At 34.2% G+C, this 21,181-nt stretch overlaps 3 protein-coding genes across 5 annotated transcripts; 2 read left to right on the forward strand and 1 right to left on the reverse strand.

Moving 5' to 3' along the window:
• The first annotated feature begins 41 nt into the window (after positions 1-41).
• On the forward strand, positions 42-756 carry LOC116146366. Its single transcript, XM_031431769.1, has one exon. The coding sequence runs from the start codon at positions 124-126 to the stop codon at positions 754-756; it is 633 nt and encodes a 210-aa protein (XP_031287629.1). The 5' UTR covers positions 42-123.
• Positions 757-1,556: 800 nt separating this feature from the next.
• Positions 1,557-6,076, reverse strand: LOC116146367 (AP2-like ethylene-responsive transcription factor AIL6). The gene is given in 12 exon segments (XM_031431770.1): positions 1,557-2,008; positions 2,321-2,397; positions 2,512-2,562; positions 2,643-2,716; positions 2,845-2,933; positions 3,045-3,144; positions 3,456-3,530; positions 3,837-3,916; positions 4,904-5,020; positions 5,023-5,241; positions 5,664-5,885; positions 5,979-6,076. Coding segments are annotated over 11 exon segments (1,479 nt in total). The 5' UTR covers positions 5,809-5,885; positions 5,979-6,076.
• Positions 6,077-17,296: 11,220 nt separating this feature from the next.
• LOC116146395 (putative U-box domain-containing protein 50) lies at positions 17,297-21,132 on the forward strand. 3 transcript variants are annotated; one of them, XR_004130488.1, is made up of 9 exons: positions 17,297-17,610; positions 17,701-17,816; positions 17,910-18,043; positions 18,117-18,540; positions 18,754-18,792; positions 18,923-19,063; positions 19,154-19,693; positions 19,960-20,767; positions 20,850-20,968. XR_004130488.1 is itself a non-coding variant. In XM_031431798.1 (9 exons), exons 1-9 carry the CDS (start codon positions 17,445-17,447, stop codon positions 21,045-21,047), a joined length of 2,472 nt encoding a protein of 823 aa, XP_031287658.1. In that variant the 5' UTR covers positions 17,298-17,444; the 3' UTR covers positions 21,048-21,132. The 3 variants fall into 3 exon arrangements, 2 of the variants coding, with proteins under 2 accessions (XP_031287658.1, XP_031287659.1); XM_031431798.1 differs by having other exon boundaries at positions 17,298-17,610; positions 19,960-20,673; positions 20,850-21,132; XM_031431799.1 differs by lacking the exon at positions 18,754-18,792 and having other exon boundaries at positions 17,298-17,610; positions 19,960-20,673; positions 20,850-21,132.
• The last annotated feature ends 49 nt before the right edge of the window (positions 21,133-21,181 follow it).

Below are 21,181 nucleotides of genomic sequence, written 5' to 3' on the forward strand. Positions count from 1 at the left end.
CCGGTGACACTTCAACATAAAACCAATGCTCCAGATGATTAGGCGTCTCAGCTGTTTTATCCTAAAAATAAATAAATCCACACTGAAGACAGTCAGATCCGAACAACAAAAACCGCAAAACCGATGGCCACAGAAATTATGGTTCAAGTGGCTCTCCTCATTTTATCACTGTTAATTATTTATTATATTTACCATTTCTCAAAACAAAACCTACCCAAACTCCCAACCCAGACCCGAACCACGTTTCAAATTGACCGCCACCTGGCTGAAGCCACCCGTCTCCTGAATCGGGCCAAGTCCACACCAGACAAATCCAAGTCCCAAACCGCAGCCAAACACGCCCTAACCGAAGCTCAAATGGCCATTTCTCTTAACCCAAGAGACCCAAAACCTCATATTCTAAAAGCCAACATTCTAGAATTCATGGGTCATCAGAGGTCGGCGTTAAGTTTGCTGGATTCGGCGCTGAGACAGCCGCGCGTGAAGGCACTCGCGGCGAGGGAGCGTGGGGAGCTTTTAGTGAAGAGAGCTGAGTTGAAGCTGAGTGTTAATAAAAGAAGACGAGTGGACTCGGCCGTGGAGGACTTAAAAGAGGCGGTGAAGTTGAGTGAAGGGGGGTGTGACTATAAAATATATTATTTGTTGAGTGAGTGCTACGAGTTCAAGGGTTTGAGAGAAGAGGCAAAGAAGTGGGCTATTAAAGAGGCCTTAAAAGTTGGGCCTGACCCTGGGCCTGTCAGGATCCGGCCCAGTTAATATTATGAGATCCAGATAATCCTCTTTTGCAAGGCCAACTTAAATCCAACCGATTGCTTCAAGAACTTTATTATGGAAATTGATTTATGAACCTCTTATTTCATATTGCATTGCATTGATTGTAGAATTTATAATATGTTACAATTTTTGGATGAGGTGTGCTACTAGTAACACTTGTATTTTTTTCTGTCAAATAATATGTCACAATTTTTGGATGAGGTGTGCTACTACTAACCCTTGTATTTTTTTTTTGGTCAAACCAGTTTACATGCACTTTAGCCCCTCCAAACCCTGAAATTAACAGCCAATAAACCTTCAATGACTATCCCTTATTAATAATTGGAGATTCAAGAATCGCAAACGAACCACCGAACCACTAGAGATAGTTTAAATTTAACACTTGTATCAACACATAATTCTATATATTCTTTAATTCATTTCATCAAAATTGAACTTTAGGGAATTAAATACATGCTAATTGAAATACCAAATAAAACACCAACGCAACATCTTATAGAATGTATTAATAATTTTCATAGCAGCTAAATCGATGCCCGTTCAAAAAGTTGTCCAAGTAACAAGTTACTTACAAAACCCAACTTCCTACTTATATTACTACAACCTTGGCATCAAATAAAAACCTACGCTCCTTCTTACTACTACTTCAAAAGGTTAAAAGCTAATATGAGTGAGACAAGAGTCAAAGTACCAGTCAGCTGGAAGGTCGATGCTGATAAACCAAAAAAAAAACCTGCTGCTATTGTTAGCTTAATTCCATCTACGGTGGAGTTAAAACTTCTTTAATAAGATTGGGGGTGATTAGACTGGGGATGAGACCAGAAATAGATCTCGGATGGTTGGGGCAGGAAGGCCATTGGAGCTGCCACGGGTGCAGCAGAGCCAGGAGAATTGGCGGTGCCAAAGTTTGTGGCTTGGAAGTTTTGGAAGAAGTTTTGCTGATAAAGAACATCAAATGGGATTCCACAAGGGATTGGATTAACTGGATGAAGAGGGGCAAAGTTAATGCTACTGCTACTGCTGCTACACTGTGGTTGCAGATCCTGGTTACGAGTCTGTTTCGGCTCAGTTTCAAGTGAGAGCTTCATGCGCTTGGAAGAACTGCCAATTGGAAGAGTACTCTGTGCAATAGCATCAACGTCATATCGGCTCATCTCGAAGTTGGTCACAGCATTTGCACCACGAAACTTGATAGCTGCTATATCATATGCTTCCGCAGCCTCCTCTTCAGTGGCTGTCAGCATATAAAATGTTGGATGATTATTATTTGGAAAAAAATGGTCCCATAAATAATGTTTTCTATGCAACAGATTAAAATAACAGTAGACATGATAATAAATAAACAGTTATAATCGTGATCCAGCTAGCCGACGCTCCCTATGCTCAAGGAAATGTCAAAAAAGACAGATTTAATAGTAAATTGTTTGACTTTCGTTAATTGATTTCTCAAGACAAAGAACGAGATACAAGCAGTATGAAAAGTCAATCAGATTGAATTTATAATCATCAGAAAAGCCACCATATGCTTCAGGCAATATATTCTCACCAAATGTCCCAAGGTACAAGTCTTTGTTTCCGGCAACACGACCAATCCTAGCTTGCCATCGACCCTGCTGATGATGCCTGCAGAAATTATTGGAATACAACCATTCTTCAAAAAAGGTTCAATCATATTGAACAAACTTTTCGCCAACAAAAATTCAAAAATTTGAAATGGAATGAATTTATTATTCAAACCTTGTGACACCCCTGTACATGGAGGCTCCCCTTGAAAAACCGCTACTCTTCCTACCAATTTACAAGAAAAAACAACTTGATAAACTGCAAATAAAATCAAAATGGAATAAACTAAAGATGGCTTTCCATACCTCCTTAACGAGGCAATGAATTCCTGCTTGGTCACATTTTTCATCTCCTCTAGCTCTTTCGCATAATTTGATACCTGCAGAGACAAACACCAAGCTCTGTAAGCAAGTTCATACTCTAAACTAAGTAGCTTTTCATGCAAAAGCTATAGAATCAATAAGTTGAACACAATTTTCAAAAATAGAATTGTGCATATATAATTACAGGAAAATTGGTGGTTGCTGAAGGACCCCAATATTTCAAAGCTGCCAAATCATATGCCCTGGCCGCCTTATCTTCCATGTCATATCCACCTAATAAATTACATAATTCAATTATAATTAAACCACTCCTACAAAATTCTTCTAATGAAAGCCTAAAAACAGGGAAAACAAAAAAAAAAAAAGGCAAAATATATATCTTACCCAGGTATACTGCAGGCAGAATAAAATGTTGAGTGACGGCAAGATACCCCACAATTCCATATTTCATGGCAGAAAAAAGCATAGAAAGAAAATTAACATTAGACAATTGGGTGGGTCAAAAATTTCTGCCAGGAAATTATTTTCTAAGCACAATCCAAACCAAATAAAGGAAAACCCATGTGACAGCCTAAGTAAGTGCAAAAGATAGAGAATGTAATATCATTCTTAAGAAAATTGTGACTGGATTCTCTATTATTCAACTTTACTCATTCATTCACAATAGTGTTCATCAAAGTAATAATGTAATAAGCAAAGTATAAGTTAAGGTAAAAGTTGAAACACATTAAAAATTAAGTAATTGTTTTATTATGAAAAAATAAAAAATCAACAGTTCAACATACACGTTCTAACCAGAGTACTGTAACATATGGTAAAAACATTGAATTTCGAAATGGGTGCTTTGGTCAACCTAGTTGTCTGAGGGGTCTGAAAGCAAAAGCACAAATAAAGTCTTAACTCAGTAGAGATCATACTTATTGTGCAGTGTTCAGATTCATTGGTGTGTGGCGGTGGGTGAGGTCGTGTCAAACAGAAACCTTATGCAGTGTTTAAAGGGCCCAGTTGATAGAGACAATGAACAAAATGGCGGCACATACTGATCAAATCAATCAATCACATATATGAAGATGAAAAAAATTAAACGTACAGAAAAAAAATATTAGCAAAAGTACACATATATATACCATAACCAAATCAATCATATCATAAAATACTTTGAAACAATTATGTGACTCTCTCAGAAAACTCCTCATTAATGCCTTCACAATGCATGCAAATTTCTTGTTTCAGGCTCTCCAGTATATCCACAGTATCTGTCATACAATACACACACATTCTAATACGAGACATCTACTTCAAATATGATATTTTAAACACATCAAAAAGAAGAGAGAAAAACAGAGATAAGACAGGTACCGGGGGGAAAGGGATTGACAGGCGGGCGGGAGGGGGGGTCTGGGGGGGGCCGTTGGTTCTTCGAGCCAGTGAAAAGGCGCCTGTCACGTGCAAAAAGAATGTTGGTCTGGTACAAGTAGGTTGGCTTTGTTATTCATATAGCGAAGATTGCTGCATTTCAGATTTCAAAAGTGATCTGGCACAGTCACACAAAAAAACATAAGTATGCGCAGTAAGAGACATCGAAGATCCTGATAGTAGTCAATAACAAACACACGTTAGACTAATGTTATTTTAGCTAGCGCTACACGTTTATAACCAATGGTATAACACGATGACCTCCGTAAACAAACCAAGAACGCCTTAATGTTGTGCCAGTGGGTAATACAAAGAGTCCTGGAGTCTCGCGAACGAACAATGATCAAGTCAGGACAGTATACATGCGTAGCGTAAAAATAGGGGGGGGTGGGGTTAAGTGTACACGCGTGTAGCGGGCTCAGTTGCACGCCCTCGTGATAACTCGTTAGAGTCTCCTTATGTGACCAAGAGAGTTATCGCGTGCGCACACGAGAGGGGTGGTGCCTGGTGCGAATACACGAAAGATCACATGAAACAGGCGTAAGCCAAGGTTAAACTGTAATATAGGCACTCGTGCGGCGTTGCTATAGGAATCCAAGGTGGGATACTCAGTGAGATAGGTAAGTAACCGGGGATATATTATGAAGTATGTGCTGTATTCAGCAGACTCGGACGGAAACGGAAACCTAGTGGGCGTAGTAGGGGGCGCGGCGCTATTAAGGGAGGCTAGATCGTGTCACATCCCACTACAGGCGTCTGCCAGTGACATGAGCGAGAGCTATAAATGCCTTACTGCAGGGCCGTGCACTGCTGCTGTATTGTCCTACCCATGGAAGATGAGTCATCAACTTCCGATCCCGAGTTAGCCGAAAAGGCTTGAAACCCAGCAATTGCTTTGAGATCTTGATGATCATTGAAGAAAGCAGACGCCGAACTATGGTCAATAAATTAGTCAAAGACGAGTCCTGGGTCTCGGTTTGGCTGTGAACTATTGACGAAGAGTCGCCAAAAAAGTCCTCAGTTTTGGAATTGGGTGAGTTTGAGTTTGTGGTGGATATTATAGGTTGGCAAAAGAGTTGAATCCACCATGCTTGTTGGTAGAAATTCTTTAACTTCCCGTTGTCGTCCTCAGAAAAGTACACTTGAGATTTAGTGGTTGCCCACCCTACAACAGATTGTCAAAAGAAACGATTATAATGAAACACAGGCACAAAAATAAACGAGTTGATATGTTCACCATAAACATGCCTGTTTGGCTGCAGAAAAACCGTTGAAATGGCAGAAGAATAACAAGTGTACCAGTTTTACAATGAAAAACGGTTTAGAAAAAAGAACAATTTTTTTCCTACGAAACAAACAAGATGAATAAGGATATTCTAAGATTTCTCTGTAAAGCAGATTTGAGTCGGTTGCTTCATATAGCTATAAAATGGTACTAATGGGCTAGAAAACGACCAATATTAATCACTATGACTAGTTTTAGAAAACTTTAAAGATTTACAGAAAAAGACATGCATTTATTTGTTAGAAAGAGCAAGAAATTGATAGTTACCCAGAAAAAAAAAAAAAAAAAAAATAGCTTGGTACCATTAGCATAGAAGTTATCGATGAAGTAGTGAGGCGCAGGTGAGGAACCGTCATAGTTTAAAAACTGTGAGTCAGATGATGATGATGACCTCAACATCTCCATTGGAGAAAGTGAAAACGAAAGCCAATTAGTCACCGGAGCCATCAAGTAGTATAGGTATATATAATATTATATATACACTTGCACAACACACTCTTCTTTATTTTTCCTTTCTCTGAAATCTGAACAAACCACCAAATAAAAACAAAATTTTTCTCAGGAAAAAAACAAAATTCTATAAAAGCACACCCATCAAACTCAAAACTGCTACTTACCTTAACAAAAACCAAGCGTTACTTAATCAAAACAGCCCCCTTTCCAAACACTATACGATAATCACGAAGCTTAGCTGGTTAATGAGCTAGGTACAATGTGTCATTAGTAGTTAACTGAAGTAGTGAAGGAAGGCAGATAGAATGCATGCAAGAGAAAGAAGTGAGAGTGAGAGAGCAATAAGAAGGAAAAGAAAGAAATGTGTGATGGGTTATAATGAGAAGAGATAGAAGCGGTTTCAGAGCGAACCGGCGTAAAACCAGAGAGGTTTTTGTTTTTGAAAGAGAGAGAGATTAAAAAGAAAATAATAAAGAAAGGGAAGTAGGCGGGTGTGTGACTTTTAGCTCTGCGCAGAAGAAAATTTGTCTGAAACAACGTTGCGAAAGATCCGGGTGGTGGAATTGGAGAATTTGTTAGGGTTATTACAATATTTTTGTTTTTTTTTTTACTTTTACTAAAATGACCTTTGTCTTTTTATTTTAACAAGTGATATTTAATCATCACTTGTCCTACATGCAGCTTTCCACCTTCCCTACCATTGCCTCACCATCCATCTCATTTTTTTTTTTTTTTTATTTTATATTTTATGTGCATCATCATTATTACATCATTGTTGATTTTATAATTACCACGTATTGAGAAAGAGTAATTTTGTCTTTTATTATATTTATGGCAGAAAATAATAGTGAATTACTTATAGATGGTTGAGTTATTCATAGAGATTTTTTAAATATTATAAATGGATTTTGATTGATTCCCTCTTTTATGTTAATAACATAATATTAAACTTTTCTCATTGATAGTTTTTAGTTCCATAATTAGTTAAGGTGCGTAAGCTGGTCACACACCCATCATAAAAAAAAAAAAATAATAAACAATACATAGTAACGTAAGTGTAAAAAATGTCACCTACATTGACATTTTAAAAATAATCTATAAATTTATGATTATACCTCTACCAAATATAAAAAATTATTGTTTAAATATGATGTAGGGATGACATTAAAAATATATAACTTGTACCATTAGATTAAATTTGTATCAAATATTTAATTTAATATTCTAAATGACCTTAATTGTTTATTTTGTATTTATGTAGAGCTATTATCTTTTATAAAAATTAATGGAAATTCAATATCAAATATATTTTTTTAAATTATGATTTTAAACAATTGAGAAAGGTAATTACAATGAGAATGTTATAACTTAATAGAAGTGTAATTACAAAACTATTTTTTTAATTAAAAATTATGTTTTCATTTCTTATTTTATTAAGTTTTAGTAGTATAAGATTTCAATTCATTGTTTTGTAGCATTAGGATAGTGCGGAAATAGATACAAAGAGTATTGTAGAATTGAGTGATCAAATTCAAACTTCATTATATTATAAATGATATTAATGTTTCCTCAATCATTTAAATGAGCACAAGTCATGTATGCTTTAACTGAAAAAAAATCATTACTATAATTAGACAAAAGAAGAATGAGATGATCCTAAGGATGATAGTACGAAAATACCAAAATTTCATGCCAAGAAACTTTAACATCTTCAGAACTAAATGTTTTGGCTTCAACAAGAAGGCGTTCATGCTCAGCGACTTATTATGTACCCACAAGATAAAATGTGTAACAATTTTAAGTATAAATCATTGTCTCAAACAACTTTAAATAAAATATTATTTCATCTTAACATTTAATGTAATATAGACTATATTTTTTAAATACATATTAATTATTACTAGTTATAGTCAAGTTCTATAAGACGAAACTAAAAAAATTTAATTTATTACAATGTGAAATTTTTCTTATTTTTAACTGACCTAATTGTTGAACATAATTTTTTATGACACATAGATGTCTAATATAATATATATATATATATATATATATATATATATATATATATATATATAATATATATTAGATTACATTTTTATATTATCATTAGTATGTTATTAAATTTTTGTAACTTAATTCAATAATGATTTTTTATAAGCTTGTTACTTTAGGATCAAGTGAAATCAAAGGACCATCACGATACATGTTCAACAAATAATGGATGCGTAATATTTTAATGAATTCAACATAGTATGATTTATAATTTGAAATCTAAAAAGAAAAGCCTGACATTACAACTACTTTTATTTATATTTTTAAAAAACAAAAAAAAAAAAAAAAGCAAAAAATAAAGGTGAAAATGGAAACTTTCTCGAAGAGAACTCATCCCATGAACGGATCTAATTGACCATCAAATCAAATAAAAGAAAAGTAAAATGTAGAGAACCACCCAATTCCAGTGAAAAGAACAGTTAAATACCCAGTCAAAAATGAAGCACCCGTTAAAAGCACATAACTCTCTGATCGAAAAACAAAAGTGAAAGCTGTAGTTTCCCTCTCTCAAACCCTTAAAAAACACCCTTTTTTTGCAAAAGAAATAGAGACCAGTAACGAGAAAAATGGAACAGTAACCTGATGACAGGCCTACTTTCCTCTGTAAAAATGAACTCCCCTCCCCATTTAAGGTAAGCCATTTGGTAAATGTGTATAAAGTATTTTATTTATATAGCCACTGAAATCTATCATATGCTACAGTTATTTAAATAGGTTTTTCAACTCCAATGCTACCGCCTATTCTCAAGATTTTCTGAATTTTTTTAGATCGATAATTAAATGAGCTCTGTAGTGCCGTGCCACATCAAATCTCGCACCATTCTATCTCTTTTAATTTGATTTTAACCGATGCAGTACAGTATGCACTACTTAAATTTAAACCCAGCTGTCTTTTCTAAACATCAGCACGTCCAATCAATTTAAGAGCTTTGTATTTCCTCTATTAAATATACGCAGTTTTTAAATCCCACCACCATGGACACTGCTTTTACTGTTGTTTACTTGGTTCAAGTTGAAACGTGTCGGTCTGTAGCCGATGGTATGAAGTTATTGATTCCAGTCATTGTGACATTTTTCACTACGTAAACACACATAAATAGTGATATTATAATATATAACTCCAATGCAACTCTTTTCTAATCCTCACCTTCATTATTTTCCGATATCTATATCCAATAAAAGGGAAAACACTGAGGAAATGAATGAACAAATTTATGGTGAAATCTAAAATATATATCGTGGCATTTGATGTTGGTTGTTTGAGAGAAAGGCAAAGGACAAGTGAGGATCCCACCCATATATATTTGGCTTGCATGTATGTATCTGTCTTCCTATTCAGATCATTTGGACATTATGAATACATAGTTAAGTGATTTACATGCATGAAGAGAAACACAACACGTAGAGTTTGGCATTCGTTGAAACTCGGCGGCACGAGGTGGCATACGCAAGCAAGTAGACGTTTTTGTTATTATTATTGTTTCTGGATTCTGGGTCCCGGACGATATTATTTTTGCATGGACGTGGCCTCCACTTGATCATCTCGATATGGACTGTTCTATCACTGTCGTTATCGAAGCATCACGCAACTTTACCTTATTCATGATATTTACTTTTATCTTATACACCAATGCGTCGAGTCAAGATGAATTAAATCTCTAAACTCTTTCTTTTGTATCGGGTTTGAATGTATGTAATCCTGAATATTCCTCAAATTTATACACAAATGGGATTTTCTTTAATTAGTAAAGATGTTGTCGGTTTAATTTAATATAAAAATAGTAGGGAGGAAGAGGAACGCTTATCCTTGCCGCACCAAGTTGCATCCTTTTCCTGACTTTGCTTCTACAATCCTTTAACGGCATGTGACATCACACGTGCGCTCATGCTCTTACCTATTTATATATATATATATAACATTCAACACATTAGCATACACACACGTCTCCATTTCATTTCTACTCACCTACTTTACTTCACTTCAAATACACTTTGATTCTATTCTTATTATTATTTATAATTATTATTCTATGAATTAGATCAGTGAAATCCCTAAACTAGGTTACTCTTAAGAAGAGAGAGATAATTGTTTTACCCAATTGTAGTTTAAACTTTTTTTAACCAAGGTGTTTGGCTAGTTTACACCACATACTAAACTAATCAAAATCCACCATCACGACCCCCCACTTAAATTAAGTATGTTATAGTTTAAACTACTAAAATACATCTCCTAATTGTAATAGACGTTGTAAAACGAGAACTGTAGTAGTAATATAAAGAGAAATAGATAATTTATTTGTCTTTTGTAAAAAAATTTGTTTCAAAGTTAAAATTTGATTAATGATGATAATTGGAGGTAGTATTTCCTATTTTGAAAGATAGGACTTTGATTTATTGTCCAAAACTTAGTGTAGGTTAAGTCTATAGCTGCAAACGAATCGAGTGAGATGAACATCAGGTGTTTGAAGCTCGATTCGTGAAAATGTACTGAGCTTGAGCTCACGAGCTCGGTAAATGGGGCTCGAGCTCAGTTCGGTAGGAGATGACACAACTCAGTACAATTAGATTATATGCGAAACAAAACGAGAACATGCCTTACTTTTGAGTTTTGACAATGCAGAGACAACAAAATCGAACTATTCGAGCCCGACCACCACCCGAGTTGAATTATCTGATGTTTTTTTTAGATATGCAAGCCTAATAAGGCTCACGAGCTTTAAAGAGTCCACAAACCTTAAAGGGTTCGCGAGCGCACAAGCCAACTCGTTAAACAATCGAACTATTCGAGCCGAGCACCACCCGAGTTGAATTATCTTGATGTTTGGGTAAAATACAAATAGATTTAACATAGCTAGTAAATATTTGAATTATCTTGTTAATTTATAGAGATTTATTATAATGTTACAAAATTTTAAAAGAGGTTTAATAATAATAGTTATAGATGTGGGTAAAAAATGAGATGGTTAAGGAGAGAGGTGGGAAAATATATAGGGTAGAAAAAGAGAGTAAAGAGTAACATGGTTGATTAAATTAAATAAATAAAAAACAAGTACTAATTGATTTCATTTCATGTGTTGGATTCTGAGAAATGAAGGATCCTAATCACCCTTCTTATCTTGGCTTCTTTCTACTTTTATTAACTATTTAAAATATTTAATTTAACTCCGCAATGACTCGTGTAATCACTACTTGCTTTTGACCTTTGACTGGAAAAAGCACGTGCGCAGCATCTTTTTTTATTCCTATATCATCTCGGTGATTTCAGTGACGCACGTGCATTCTCTGTCCTCTAACTCCGACATTTTTTCATAATCATCTCTTAATTGTTCCCTACCCTTCCCCCCACCTTCACTTTTCCCTTCTCTACTCCAAATCCCTTTGAAAATTAACCTAAATAATGTCATCCTTATTTTATAATTAATCTCCTGACAACTTTGAAACTTCTACTTTAGTAGGTAAGATATGGGTTATTTTTCCTCATCTTAATTAATTACAATTACAATAAAAGATATTATGAGTTTTAAGTATAAAAAAATTTATTTTTTAATAAAATTGCTATAAATCCTACACACAAAAATCCTAGCCCACCTACTGCCATTTCTCTCTCCCATTTTCAGATTTTGCATAAGTAAAAAGTGAAGTTTTGATTCTAAAAATTGAAATTGGAGAAAGATTGAAGGTGGAAAAATAAACCACCCAACCTGACCATGGCGAGTTAAGCAAAATTATGGGCTGGGCCTAACCCAATCTGTCAACTGGCCCGCCTCTTTGGCCAAAAGGGTTGGCCCAGCCCGCCAACCCTAATCCAACGGGTTTTTGTGTGGGCCGAGTCGGCCCAAAATTTTTTTATTTTTTTTTCTTTTATGTAATTTTTTTAACTAATTTTTCAGATATCAATAATTCAATTAAATTATTATTTTTTTGTTAACATTTCAAATATTAATTCAATTTTAATATAATTAAATTATAATATAAGAAAAATTATATTTATTAAAAAAAAAAAATCATAACAATTATTATCTCGTTAAAAACCTTACCAAGAAAAACTCAATTGGGGCAAAAACTTGGTAAGAAAAAAAAAAGTGCAATAATTGACCGTTAATTTACAAATTACAAAATTACAATTTACAAAACAACTAATTTGAAGCTTGACTAGGATCTTTCTCATCTGTATCATCTAAATTACAAAATTAAAATGATTCTATTAAAGTATCGTCGACAACCAAGTATTGATCTTGATGGCACGACCGTTCCCAATCTCGAAGATATGTGAGGACTTCAATTAACTTTGGTGAAAGTTTAGTCCTTCTGTCATTTAATTCTTCCACTTGCACTAAATATTTGTTCGGATAAGACGGTTGAGACAGGATCAGAGAAAACATCTAGGGCAAGTCTTGATAATACCGGAAAAATACATTTTCTGGTTTTCCAATATTCTAAGACATCAAAGTTGGCTCTTTGTTGTGGATCTATTTGTAGCATGTCAGGGGTTCCCAAATATTGGTGAAGCCCATTACTCTGTAGCTGCATGGAGGATAGTATATTCGTTGTTGATGCTTCTGAAGATGAGGTTATGCTTCGGGTTTGGGTGCTCTTCGGTCTATTAAGTGCACTCGAGGAGTCGAAGTCTTCATTTGTTTCCTATGATGCTACTTCCCCGGGTATTTCGCATCTTCGTTGGTTCCCATACCTATTTTCATATTGCAAATATACATCTGCAAGATATTGTCTTATCTCTCCTAGTTGATTGACATATGCTTCGTCTCGTAAATTTTCACTTAACATGTCTAACCCATTTTCTAAACACGCTAATTTAATTCTAGGGTCAAATATGACAGCTAAACAAAAAAAAAAAAAAAAAGGATTGGGTTTCCAATAATTTTTAAATTTTAATTACATTGCCTCTATTAGTCCTGTTAAGATTTCATTGTTTTTTTTTTTTTTTTTTTTTAAAATAAATCTAAAATTTTTATAATTGTATGTATTGCCAATGAACTAGTAGGATAATATACACCAAAAAGTTTTAAAGTGGATTGATAAAAAAATTTAAGAAAAGAATGAAATTTTTTAGCTATATGTTAATCACTGTCTACCAAATAATGAGGATCCCTATTAATTGCTACAAAATAACTAATTAAATTTGCATGAGGTAAATATAAATCAAGCATTAAATAAGTACTATTCCATCTAACAGGAATGTGTAATACAAAAATTCTAGGAGATATATTTGATTTTATACAAACATCTTGAAATTCAATATTTCTTCTATTATTACTAGTAATCCAAGCTAAAGAATCTCTAATTCTATCAATATTTTTTTAATTTTTTTCATACCACTTTTCATAGTCAAATTAATAATGTGACATACACAACGTTGATGAAAAAACTTCAAATTGTCATAAAAAAAAAAAAATTATTTTAAAAAAATCTATAGCCTCACTATTAGCTTTTGCATTATCTAAAGTTAAACTTATCACTTTGGGAATAATATCATAATCTTCTAAAACTTCAACAATTTTATTATAAATTTGTTTATCACTATGATTCACGTCCATTAATCTAAATCCCAATAAAGATTTATTTAATTTACATTCATTATCAAAATAATAATTAGTCATACAAATATAATCTTGTTTAGCTCTACCACTGCAAATATCGGCGGTTAGAGTCACACTAACATGACAACTATGTATTTTATTTCTTAATTATAATTTCATATTCCCAAACAATTTTATTAAATCATATCTAGTTTCTGTTTTAAAATAACTTTTAAATCTAGGAAAAAATGAATTTTTAATAAATATTTCAAAATATTTATCTTCAACCATATTAATAGGTTGATCAGTTGTAACAATATATAAAGCTAACTGTTCCCTATATACATCAGACTTATAACGCTAAGTAGTACTCATATTAGTTATTTGAGTTTGATTGATTTCTCTATTTCCATGTTGATTCATATGTTTACTAACATGCTTTTTTAAAGTACTAGTACCATTACCTGCGTCAGCTTTATAAATATTTCCACAATACTTGCATCTTGTTTTCTTCACTTGAACTACGTTTTCTATCTTGTAAAACTTATCGAAATGCACCCAAACGTCTGATGTGTGCCTGTCGTTGGTTCCGACTGTAGTTGATGAACCCGCTTTTGCTTGAGATGGAGTTGGACAAGGACAACGATTACGAGGACGACTTCTTGAACCACTGGGAGCTGTAGTAACATAAGGAGGAAGGGGGGAAATATTATGAGGTGTATCAGATTCTGAGAATGGGAAAGCGAGACTATTTGAATCTACTGCATTTATGTTAGTAAATTCAGGGGGACTAGGATAATTTTCTTCATCATCGAAATTGATGGGATGGAAATATCTATCCATTCTAGTTAAAAAAAAATGTGGATATAGAAGAAATAAAGAATTAACGAAGGAGAATTGGAATTTGGAAATATGAATTGAAAATTACAAAAAACTAATAAAAATTAAAATGAGAGCAAATTGACAACAAAGAGATTGAGAGATTTCAATAGAGAAAATGAGAGAACTTGGGATGTGAGGAAATATGAGAGTTTAGACCCTATTTACAGGAAAAAATGGGAAAAGAAAATGATCAAAAAGACCCCTCCAACTGTGATAAAACAGCTATATTTCAAGGGTAAAATGGGTTTTTGTAAAAAAATAAAATAAAATTTAATTTAATTTTTTTTGTTCAACCCACTGGTCAACTCGGCGGGTTGGACCGTTCTATTTTTTTTTTAAATATAACTTGTCAGGTCGCCAGGTTGGCCTATGAAGGCCCAACCCGCCCGACGGGGAATACTCGGGTCGGGTTAAGGTTGACCTGCCTAACGCGGCCCATTTATTCCACCTCTAAGAAAGATGTGTAAAGAAAAAACCTAGTTAAGGTTAAAAAGGTATTTTAGATTATAAATGGGGTGTAAAGTGATGTTTTTAAATATCAAATATGTGTTTTTAGTAATAATAAATATAGACTGACAAATGAATCTCACAAAATTTATCTCAAAACTCTAATGTGGTTGTTGATTTTAGTTTTCTTATGAATTTTTCCATCCATTGACGTTGTCTAGGGGTGAAGTGAGAGTGCGACATTGGGTTTGTGATATTTGTTTGTTAGTGCAGTATTGCTCTTTTAGTAATGTGGGTTAAAGATCAATTAGACAGGTTTAAAACTCACTTTTTTTATTTTTTATTATCCAATTGAATGTGAGGATTTAAACTTTAGACCATTGATTCTGACACTGTGTTAAGTTGCCGTTTCACCTCAAAACTTAAGTTAGTAAACTATGGTTTTAACAATATATTAGTATCATATCAAACATGTAGGACGAGTTTAAACCCTCTCATAAGTACCAGCATGGCCAGTAAAAACCGTATATAGCCATTTCTCAGCAGAACTTATCGGGAGCTCCAATTTCGAACTGAAGTTTGCAAAGCAAGTGTGGGGTAATTTCTAGAATATATGTACAAAAATAAAAAAAATTTACAAAAGGGGGATGAGACAAGACATTTATCATTCATAGTAAGTTTGAAAAATTGATAAAATGGGATTTATTGAGTTAATCATTTTCTTAAGGAAATTATTGGGTTATAGAATAAATTTGATAAGTTGAAAAGGGTATGTGCACGGGGAGGATGTTGTTGTGGACAGAAGAATGAAAATGAAGTTTTAGTTTAATAAGCTCCGTCGGTCTTGGACCGTTACTGAAGGATAGGGCCTTATTAAGTGACCATTTTTTAAACGGATTGGACCCATCCTTGAAATTTGTTGGTCTCCCAAATAGACTTCCTTTTTCAAACTGCATTTCTATGTAACTTCATTTAATAATGACTAGGTTTTGAATTTCATCTAAAAGGACATTAATTCTTTTCAAACTTCACATATATCAACAAACAAAATATAAATGTACAACATTAGTAAAATCAATTTGATAATAAATAAAAATAGAGGAAAAATAATTGTTTTTGCTTCAACATCGTTCATCTCCCATTGATTTAATACCAAGATTCTAGAAAGGAAATATATATAAAATAATAATAATAATAATTACATTCTCTCCATAGGTGTTTACCCCCGGCTCCGAATTTTGGAAACTAATTATCATACTCTTTTTATTCAGATAATAAATAAATTAAAATTGTCACACTCTTAACGTCAAAATTTCTCGACTACTTAGAGATAGGAGCTAATTTTTCAGGCTTGGGGTATACCCCAGAGTCTAGCCTGTTCAACCCAAGCCCGACCTAGGCTCAGTTTTAATATAAAATAAATTCAAAAATTAAAGTTTATATAATTATACATAAGAAAGAAAATCTTAAAACCCCAACCTATCCCCTCACATTTGCATAGAACAAAAGAGTAAAAGAAATCTTAATTCCCCACACATAACACAAACTCCAATTCCAAAAACTCAAATTTATTATTTAGGAAGATCATGGTCAATTAAATTTGAGAAAATTACAACCTTGTAAGATAATTACAAACCAAAATGATTTTTCCCTTTTAAAGTGAGAAGGAATATTAAAATAATTGTATTCAATTCCACTATGAGAATCCTGCTAAAAACATTTGATAAGTGATATATATTATTTCCGATGATGAATTTGACAGGGTAGTTCTTATTCATAAAATAATGTAGGTACATTTAGTAGTAAGTGTAAACCAAAAAATAGTAAGGTGAAAAACTGAAAATCATTGAGTAAAAGTAAATGTTTCCAAATTAAAAGAGCCAGTCTGGTTGGGCCGTACTAATCATTAATTCGGAAAGCGGAAAATGGAGGTGCGGGGAATCGAACAACGTGCCTCTCGCATGCGAAGCGAGCGCTCTACCATATGAGCTACACCCCCAACTGAACATTTATTTATTTTAATGACCTATATGAAATAGTTTTGGCACAATATGAATGAAAGGGGCAGCACAGCAGCCAGGATATTCGTAATCCCCTTTCGGGATCATCGGAGTATTATTTATAAATTACATTGGTTTTATTAATTATGCTTATTTCTAATAAGATAGAAGGGGAATTGACATTTGACAGGGGCATATCCCATTGCTCCTCATTATATAGTAGTTGACGGGTTTATGTATTTGAGAGAGAGTCTAATTTATTTAATTTTTGAAATTTCATGGGAGTTGCATATTTTCTGTCAACATTCAATCCTTACATTTAAAATGCAGAGATTGAAATTCCTTAAAAGTGGCGTCAGACGTGACAGCCTCAACCTTGATGATTTTGTCAAGTCTCAACTACTTCATTTTCACTAGCAAATAGTCTACAAATTACCTTCATGTACTTTATTTTCAGGAAAATCCCAAGAAAATTCATATCAAAAGTAATATGCTTCAAATCCATACACAAAAGTCCAAATTTGCCGTCCAACTCATATAAAAAAATAACATCAAGGCAAGCACAACACTCCAATACTTTTGAAATCCTCTAACAAACCTTTGAAAATAAAACTCAACTCCTCCTTTTTCATTTCACCATTATTAAACACCTCAATTATGTTGATTTTGATTTATTAGTGATCCTAATCAACCTTCAAATTAAGCTTTGTCAATGGACAGTACTGATGTGGAGAAGGTTTATGTTGCTGTTGGCAACGATTTGCAAGATGGATTCAAGACTTTGTGTTGGACGATTAGAAAGTTTAAGTCTCAGCCATTCTCCATTGTCATTCTTTATCTCACCAATGACATCTCGAGGGATCTTGTTTACACCCCACGTATGTTTTTTCACCTTTCATCTTTACTTGGTTAAGAAAAAATATATTTTTCTTTTTTCTGGTTTTGATTTGTGGGATCATTGTTTTTAGTTGGCTGCAAGCTTCCTGCAACTTCTTTGAGCGATGAGGTGCTTGCAGATCGTCAGAAGTATGAAGAAGGGAAGATTGAAGAGTTACTTTCCAAGTATAAAGCTTTCTGTGGCAAGGTTTGATTCATTAGTTTTATATTCTCTAGCGGTTAATCAATTTAGTTGATAATTTTTTTTTCTATTTTAATTAAGATTTTTTGTTTTTGATAGGTGAAAGCTGAAATACTGAAAATTAGAAAATCTGACGAGCCTGTTCATAAACTGGTGTTAGATTTGATCTCAGGACTGAAAATAACCAAACTTGTCATGGGAATTACTTTCATGAGATCCTCATCAGGATCAGGGTATGTTTTAGTTTCCTTCAATTGTTAAAATAATTCTTTGAGTGATATCAATCATTTCATATATAAACTTCAGGAAATCAAGAAGTGCGATTAGTGAATCATTCTTTGTCCACCTGCACAAACCTGAATACTGTGAATTGTTCATAATATGTGGAGGGAAACTTGTGTTCCTGAAAGGAAATAACGAGGAAGGAGTCATGGAGGATGATCAAGGAGTTACACTTGCAAGAATGAGAGGCAACTTTAGAAGTAGGATAACTAAAATACTCACCGAAAGTTATTCTATGGGAAGAACCTTTCGCTTACCAAATTCACCAAGAAACCCGGACTCCCCTAATTCACAGAATAACTGGGAAAAACATGTCCAGGACATAGAAAATTATTTCCACCAATTGATGTCTCTAAACTTAGAAGAAGAAAATCCTGAAGCAGAATATGAAGTTCTGCAGACAAGTTCAATGGAGGCAATTTGGGCAGAACGTGAGGATTCTAATATGGTAAAAGCTTCAGTTATCATCAAAGATAGATATTTTCTGCAATATGTGGACATGATTTAGCCTAGTTGTAGTTTAATTAGATTCCTTACCGAATTTCTGCAATTGGTTTGTTTTTTATGTTATCTTTATTTGGTTGCTTTTGACTTGAAGGAATATGATAGTGATGGGGATATATGATTAAATTTCAGTACTGGGATTTTTGTTTTATTGCAGGCATGGTCACTTTACAGCCAATTTCTGTGGAATAATATGGTTGTTCTTTGGGTCCCCATAACTTTACTTTGTATTCAAGCCATACTTATCTAATCTTCTTGGGTAATTAGATAAAACTATGATATATATAATATTTTTCTAACAAATATCAACATTTGGGTATGATCAGAGTGTTGCAGAAAAAATGGAATCTTTGAGAAGTAAACTAAACGAAGCTCAGGAGATGATCCAGGTGCAGATAAAAGAGGCGAAAACCCATTCTGAAAGATACTCAAAAGCTGAAAGGGCTATACGTTTATGTACCAAGAGGGTACTTCTAAAACCTGTTGATTTCTGTTTTATATAGCTTACTTTCATAATTCATATATTTTATTTTATTATATTACTGATTGATTTCCAGGCTGAGGAACTTGATAGTCTAACAAAAGAAGAGCTGACAAATCGGATAGAAATACAGAAAAGTTTAGATGATGAAAAGGAACAACTATATGAAGTCACAAGAGATGTAGAAGAGAGCAAAAAGAGATTGAGTTCACTTGTTGAACTCCAATCCGAGCTCTCGAAGAAGCTTCAATTATCAACAATAGCAAAAGGGCATGCAGAGAAACAATTGGAGAAAGCGGTGATTGGGAGGGCGGAAATGGTTAGAGAGATTGAGGAGCTGCGACGACAACGAGATGTTCTTCATCGTAGAATCGAGTTTTGTAAAGAGAAAGATGCCATTGGAATGGTTACAAGGTCTAGTTATGAACTGATAAGCTGTTGTTATAAAGAGTATGCAGCTGAGGAGATTCGAGTGGCCACTGATGATTTTTCTGAACGTTTGAGATTGAAGTATGGTGGAGACTGGACTAATGTGTATCGAGGACGAATCAATTTTTCTTCTGTTGCCATCAAAATGCTCAGCTCTGGATTGTCTCAGGATGCTTTTGAAGCTAAGGTAATCAAGGGTAATGAGATCTTTAATATAATTTTTTTGGTAAAATAGGTGAGCGTTTATGATGTTTGGTTGGAGAGAAAACAAGGGAAATTGAAGAAATACGATGGGAAAAAATGTCATTTTTATGGTTTCTCTCTTATCCTAGCTTGAGTTTGGGCCTACATAATATAAACCAAATTTCGTTCCTAGAAGTAACATTAACCTATGTGTCTAATTAAGTACTTGAAATAGAAATTTATGATTCATAATTGACTATGATTTTGCAGGTGAAGTTTCTTACAAACATCAGGCATCCTCATTTGGTTGCCATAATAGGTTTCTGCTCGGACCTGAAATGCATAGTTTTCGAGTACATGCACTATGGTAACTTAAGAGACATTTTATTTACTTCTAAAAGGAACTACAGAAAGCATGGACGGGCCCTTGGGTGGGCTGATCGGATCCGCATTGCTCACGAAGTTTGCTCGGGCCTTGGCTTCCTCCACTCGGCAGAGCCCAGACCCATTGTCCATGGCCACCTCACACCATCAAACATCCTCCTTGATCGCAATTTTGTTGCAAAGATTAGTGGTGTAGGGTTGGGAAGATTTAGTGATCAATGTGATGAGAGATCGGATGTTCGAGCATTCGGGGTGCTTTTGTTGCATCTTTTAACAGGGAGGAATTGGGCCGGGCTTGTTGAGGAAGCAATGACGTTGGATCGGACGACCCTAGTCCATGTTTTGGATGAGATGGCTGGAAACTGGCCCTTGGATTTGGCAGAGGAAATGGCTGGGATAGCAATGAAATGTTTGTCAGTAAGCCAAAAGGCCCATAAAGATTTGAGGATTACAAATGTTATGAAAGAGCTTGATGAATTGAGGAAAAAGGCTGATGGTTTAACGGCAACAGGAGTTAGTGAGAGGGTGATTGATAAATTTACAAATAAAGAAGAAGACTCAAGTGATGTTCCCAGTGTTTTTCTCTGCCCCATATTTCAGGTTAGTGTCCATTAAAGAACAAAGATGATTTTACTACCGTAAATGATGGATACTAGGCACTGCTCGTGTCAACCCGTGCAGTGTTGTTGCTAACGTACCCACCTGGGGTTGAGATTTGCTCTTCATTTGATTAATAAAACTTCATTCACCTTTTGTGATTTTAATGTTGGTTGCAGGAAGTAATGAAAAATCCACATGTAGCTGCAGATGGATTTTCTTATGAGCTGGCAGCAATGGAGGAATGGCTAGGAATGGGGCATGACAGTTCTCCCATGACAAATCTGAGACTTAAGCACAAATTTCTCACTCCTAATCTTACCCTTCGTTCCCTCATTCAAGATTGGCATAATAAAAACCCAACCGTGGCTTCTTAAAAACTTATACACAATAGCTTTATATTCTCTCTGTAATTTTTTCTGTTTTCGCTATTCACAGTAATTCATCTGATTATTCACATCATGTCCCCAACTTTGCATGAGCACACCGGCCAAGGTGTTCTTCAAAGATT

This window comes from Pistacia vera, unplaced genomic scaffold (genome assembly GCF_008641045.1).
Source record: "Pistacia vera cultivar Batoury unplaced genomic scaffold, PisVer_v2 Contig477, whole genome shotgun sequence".
Lineage (NCBI taxonomy): Eukaryota > Viridiplantae > Streptophyta > Magnoliopsida > Sapindales > Anacardiaceae > Pistacia > Pistacia vera.

Coding starts and splice junctions, on each gene's coding strand:
- LOC116146395 (XM_031431798.1), top strand. CDS start 17,445: ATGGACAGTACTGATGTGGAGAAGGTTTATGTTGCTGTTGGCAACGAT. Junction 19,064..19,153: donor TACGTTTATGTACCAAGAGG/GTACTTCTAAAA, acceptor ATTGATTTCCAG/GCTGAGGAACTTGATAGTCT. Junction 19,694..19,959: donor AGGATGCTTTTGAAGCTAAG/GTAATCAAGGGT, acceptor ATGATTTTGCAG/GTGAAGTTTCTTACAAACAT.
- LOC116146366 (XM_031431769.1), top strand. CDS start 124: ATGGCCACAGAAATTATGGTTCAAGTGGCTCTCCTCATTTTATCACTG.